The 5,000-nt window shown below is 54.7% G+C and overlaps 1 protein-coding gene across 1 annotated transcript in view; it reads left to right on the top strand.

Moving 5' to 3' along the window:
• The window catches only part of dldh (dihydrolipoamide dehydrogenase), an 8,751-nt gene that overhangs the window by 2,014 nt on the left and 1,737 nt on the right, over window positions 1–5,000 (top strand). Inside the window, exons 4-12 of the mRNA XM_030378022.1 lie at window positions 492–749; window positions 1,895–1,955; window positions 2,113–2,243; window positions 2,368–2,537; window positions 2,680–2,896; window positions 3,026–3,199; window positions 3,454–4,180; window positions 4,439–4,643; window positions 4,851–5,000. The exon at window positions 4,851–5,000 is cut by the window's right edge and continues 1,737 nt beyond it. Coding sequence (XP_030233882.1) covers window positions 492–749; window positions 1,895–1,955; window positions 2,113–2,243; window positions 2,368–2,537; window positions 2,680–2,896; window positions 3,026–3,199; window positions 3,454–4,180; window positions 4,439–4,643; window positions 4,851–4,856 — 1,949 coding nt within the window. The 3' untranslated portion in view covers window positions 4,857–5,000. The remainder of the gene's footprint in view (window positions 1–491; window positions 750–1,894; window positions 1,956–2,112; window positions 2,244–2,367; window positions 2,538–2,679; window positions 2,897–3,025; window positions 3,200–3,453; window positions 4,181–4,438; window positions 4,644–4,850) is intronic.

The following is a 5,000-nucleotide window of genomic DNA, read 5'->3' as shown; positions in this document are numbered from 1 at the left end:
ACAGTTTTCATGTTTTTCAACCACAAAAGCCTTACGGGTTGTAGCCTGTTGTATCTATTTATACAATCATTTTAATTTTGGAAATAATCCTAGCCATTCAAGGGAGGGGTTTTATGAGACCACATTTTCTGGAATTACCCTAGTCTTATCTTATCTAACAGTGTAATTATGGGAATGTCATACCCTTGTGATAAAGGCTACCAGTGAATCATATGTTTGGGATCATGTATAGTGCCAAAAACGGTGGCAATGTCTTCTGCATCCATAAAAACATAACATCGCCTCAGCAAACACTGTTTTCAATCCAACAGTGTAGCTAATCCACGCTTTGTAACACACACATACCCATCTCACGGTGGGCTCCACAGCCACTCGGCACTAAGGTGCTAAAGTGCCTTTTTATCTTCATCTCCTCCTCCTCCTCCTCCTCCTCCTCCTCCTCCTGCTACTTCCAGCACTAATGACCCCCCCTATTTGCCTCCCCGTTCCAGATATACCGGAGCGCCTGATTGGCCGCATCACCACCCAGCGCCACCTGACCGTTGGCGAGGAGTGGCACAACGACCTGCAGAGCTCGGGGCGCTCCGAGCTGCGCTACGCCTACCGCTTCCTGTGCGACGAGCACTACTACGGCGAGGGCTGCTCCGTGTTCTGCCGGCCCCGCGACGACACCTTCGGCCACTTCAGCTGCGGCGAGCGCGGAGAGATCATCTGCAACCCGGGCTGGAAGGGCACGTACTGCACGGAACGTGAGTACGCCGCCAGGCTCCGCCTCCCCCCCCCCCCCCCCCCCCCCCCCCCCCCCCCCCCCGGCATCCATCGATCCCGTCCGCATCGCCGTGACGACCCGCGCCCCCCCCCCCCCCCCCCCAACCCTCTCTATCAGGTTCCCATCGGGGTTGGAGAGTGAAGGGGTGAATGGGGTGGTGGCGGGGGACCGGAAGGTGTTTTGGGAGGGTGGCGACGGGGACGGGGGTGGGGGGGGGGCAGGGAGAAGAAGATGTGTGACAAGACACTTTTTTTCGGCTTTTATTTCTATTTTTTTTTTAGAGCCTCTATTTTTGTCTCTACCCCCACTGAGCGGGGAGTCGTGTGCAACAGGCGTCAGGCAGCCCCCCCCCCCCGCGCCCTCCCCTCCCCCCCCCGTATCAGCAGTGGTCTCCATTCTAATGAGCAGTCATTTACACGCCGCGTGCCCTCCATTAGACCACTGGGCCTCCCCGCTCCAGCATTCCTCCCCGATTGGCCGAGCGGCAGTCCTGTATTGTTGGGATCGGGGCTGGCCATTGGCTTAACTGGGTTGTGTATTGTTTTGGAGGGGGCAGCTGCTGGGTGAGAGCAGACAATAGAGCAGCTGTCTGGTGGTTAGCTCCACACAGACCAGCTGGCCCTGGGGGGGCCGGGGGGGGGGGGGGGGGGGGGGGGCGGGGAACGGGGTAGGAGGAGGGAGGGAGGGAGGGAGGGAGGGAGGGAGAGGAGCAGAGGAGAAAAGGAGGGAGAGTAGGAAAGGAAAGTTATGAAGAGGAGAGGAAGAGGGGGAGGAAGGGGAGGAGGAGGAAGAGGGGAGCAGAATTAGATTTGGGTTAAAAAAAAAAGGAGAAGAGAAGAGTAGAAATTGGAATAAGGAGAGGAAGGCGGCCATAGGCCAGAAAGGGGGAACTTCTGACCCACAGTCAGGGGGAGAAAGAAGGCTTTGTTTTGGCCCCCTTTGTGTTGGAGGGAAACCGTGTTAAAAGAGAGGGCTGGTTGGCCGGTTATTCTCTTGGCGACTGCGCCTGTGGCAGCCTCATGCAGGGTGCCCGTAGGACGAGCACTTCCACATGTTTCAGCCACACACACACACACCAAGCACACGAATGTGCATGTGCTCATGTTCTCTACTCTTCCCCCGCAGCGACCTGTCTGCCCGGCTGCGACGACGAGCACGGCTTCTGCGACAAACCCGGAGAGTGCAAGTACGTAAAAACACTTTTTGACTTGCATGTCGTGTTCCTAATAGTTTGGACCACTTTTAAAGCACACTGTTTCAGCGTAGAAATAAATGTAAAAAAAAACAAACGAAATAAACAAAGCAGTTTCTAATCCATTGTGTGTTTTCTTCCTGCGGTCTAGGTGTCGCGTGGGCTTCAGCGGCCGTTACTGCGACGACTGTATCCGCTACCCCGGCTGTCTCCATGGTACCTGTCAGCAGCCCTGGCAGTGCAACTGCCAAGAGGGCTGGGGCGGACTCTTCTGCAATCAGGGTACGACTTCTGATCGCACCCGTCCATCAGTGGCCCCGTTCTCTGTCACCAGTCGGTGCTTCGACGCGTGATGTATCGGAATCCCTTTATTCATGTTGTTTTCTCTGCTGGTCGTTGGTTCCAGATCTGAATTACTGTACCCACCACAAACCGTGCCTCAACGGAGCTACCTGCACCAACACCGGCCAGGGCAGCTACACCTGCTCCTGTCCCCCGGGCTTCGCAGGGGCCAGCTGTGAGATCCAGGTCAATGAATGTTCTGGAAGCCCCTGTCGCAACGGAGGCAGCTGCACTGTAAGTAGTAGTGTGAAATATGATGAGGGGGGGGGGGTCGGGGGTCGGGCAGGGGGGGAGACACGAGAGCAGCATTTGGAAAAAGCAGCACATCCAAGTAACAAACCTTGGTAGTAACGTCGTTTGCTTTTCTTGCCTTTAGGACTTTGACAGCACCTACAAGTGCACATGTCCCCCCGGTTTCTACGGCAACAACTGCGAGCTCAGCGCCATGACTTGTGCCGACGGGCCGTGCTTCAACGGCGGGCGTTGTGCCGACAACCCCGAGGGAGGCTATTTCTGCCAGTGCCCCACGGGATACGCCGGCTTCAACTGCGAGAAGAAAATCGACCACTGCTCTTCCAACCCGTGCTTGAACGGTATGCGGTCCTACGTCCACATGTCAACATACAAGTGAATTATGATGGCAAAGAAAAATACCCCCCTGCGGTTCACCACAGAGACTGCGGTGACATTGTCTAACCTCGGGCCGTCTCTTATCACCACAGGTGCAGGATGCGTGGACCTGGTCAACTCGTACATGTGTCAGTGCGCTCAGGGCTTCTCCGGCCCCAACTGTGAGGACAGCCGGGGAAGCTCGGGCCTCTGTCTCTCCTTCCCCTGTGAGAATGGCGCCACCTGCCAAGAGGCACCAAACGGATACACCTGTAGCTGCCCCCCAGGTATGAGAGCAGACAATGCAGCGTCTAATCTTAAGCTTTTGGGTGCGGTCGGCACCTGGTGGTTTATGTTGCAGCCTAAGTGCTTCTCTTTCATAGGGCCTAAGTAGCGCCTTCCTATAGAACACTGTGAGAGTTACAATGACATTGTATATAATAATAATAATAATAATAATATAATAGTATATTTAAAAGTATATATAAACTGCCCTATGATCTAGCTCTAATCTAAACCTGACCCTCTTTTCCTCCTCTAGGTTATATCGGCAAAAACTGCAGCTCTGCCATCTCCCGTTGCCATCACAACCCGTGCCACAATGGCGCCACCTGCTACGAGCGCGACGGGCGCTACGTGTGCTCCTGCGTGCCAGGCTACGGGGGTCACAACTGCCAGTTCCTCCTGCCGGAGGTGCCCAGGGGGCAGCCGGCGGTGGAGGGGCCTGACCGCCGCTACTCCTCGCCAGACGACGGACACGACCAGGGCGAGGAGGACGAGGAGGAGGCGGGCTTCCCCTGGACGGCGGTGTGCGCCGGCGTCTTCCTGGTGCTCGTCATCCTCATCGGCTGCTCGGTGCTCGTGGTGTACGTGCGGCTGCGGGTGCAAGAGCGCCGCAGTCGCCACGGCGACAGCGCCCACGGCGACAGCCGCGAGACCATGAACAACCTGACGACCACCAACAACTTTCAGCGCGGCGACAAAGAGCCGCCGGCCATGACCACGGCGGCGTCGGTGAAGAACACCAACAAGAAGGTGGATTACCATTCGGAGCTGGCGGGGTCGCTGAGCGGGCTGAGCGGGGTGAGCGGCTCAGAGAAGAGCGGCTTTAAGACCCGCTACCCCAGTCTGGAGTACAACCTGGTCCACGAGCTGAGGCCCGAGGAGATGCCCCTGTGCAAAGAGGAGGAGCAGGAGGGCCCCTCGGCCACGGGGGACTTCGTTCACGAACCAGAGATGGAGGAGAGACGGAGGAAAAGATTAAACAGGTACGGGTCGATTGAACATGTTCACATTCATGAAAGATGCTTTACACAATCTATCTTTTCTTTTATACAACTATACAATTTAGCATGTTAAAAGGGGAGAATCCAACCTGTAAAGACGTTGGTAGTATCTACTGCAGAATGCAGATTAAATAAAGCTAATCCAAATGAACTAACAACCCAGAGCCCCTTCCTCTTAACCGATTGCAAGGTGTCTGCCCACGGTATTAATCTTATTCTCGTATTTTCTTTGCTCTCCAGTGAGGTATCAGATGAGAAACAATCAGAAGAGTCGCAGCCGTGCTGCAGCGACGCACACTATCAATCGGCCGTCGATGATGAGTGCCAATCAACGAGTGACAGCAAATACCACTGTGACAGCCAGTACCAGTGTTCAGCTGGCACCAAATACCAGTCCATCTACGTCATGTCTGACCAGAAGGACGAGTGCATCATCGCTACAGAGGTGAGATCAACAACCTAACCGCCGTCCTGACTTCATTCATAGCTTTTCGTGACATTATTTTTAATGTTAAAACCCCTAGTTTAGGATTCAATGACGCTATAAGCCTACATCTTTTAACAACAAACAAGATCACATTAAGGTTGATTAGGTTTGATGTCATACTGAAACCACATCATACTGACAATTTTCCCTCTATCCATTTTCCAGGTATGATAGCGGTGCAGACCCTGAGTGGTAGAGCTGCCCGTGTCTCCATGAGGTGGTAACCTTGCCCTGGAGTATGCTGCTGTTTTCCTGCTGCTGCTCCTGCTACTGTGGAGAGCCATGGAACAAGAGGCCCCAAGGAGGACAAAAGAG

Source organism: Gadus morhua, chromosome 14 (genome assembly GCF_902167405.1).
Source record: "Gadus morhua chromosome 14, gadMor3.0, whole genome shotgun sequence".
NCBI classification, from domain to species: Eukaryota; Metazoa; Chordata; class Actinopteri; order Gadiformes; family Gadidae; genus Gadus; species Gadus morhua.
The sequence above is the reverse complement of the archived record's forward strand: the minus strand, read 5'-3'. Positions and strand labels throughout refer to the sequence as shown.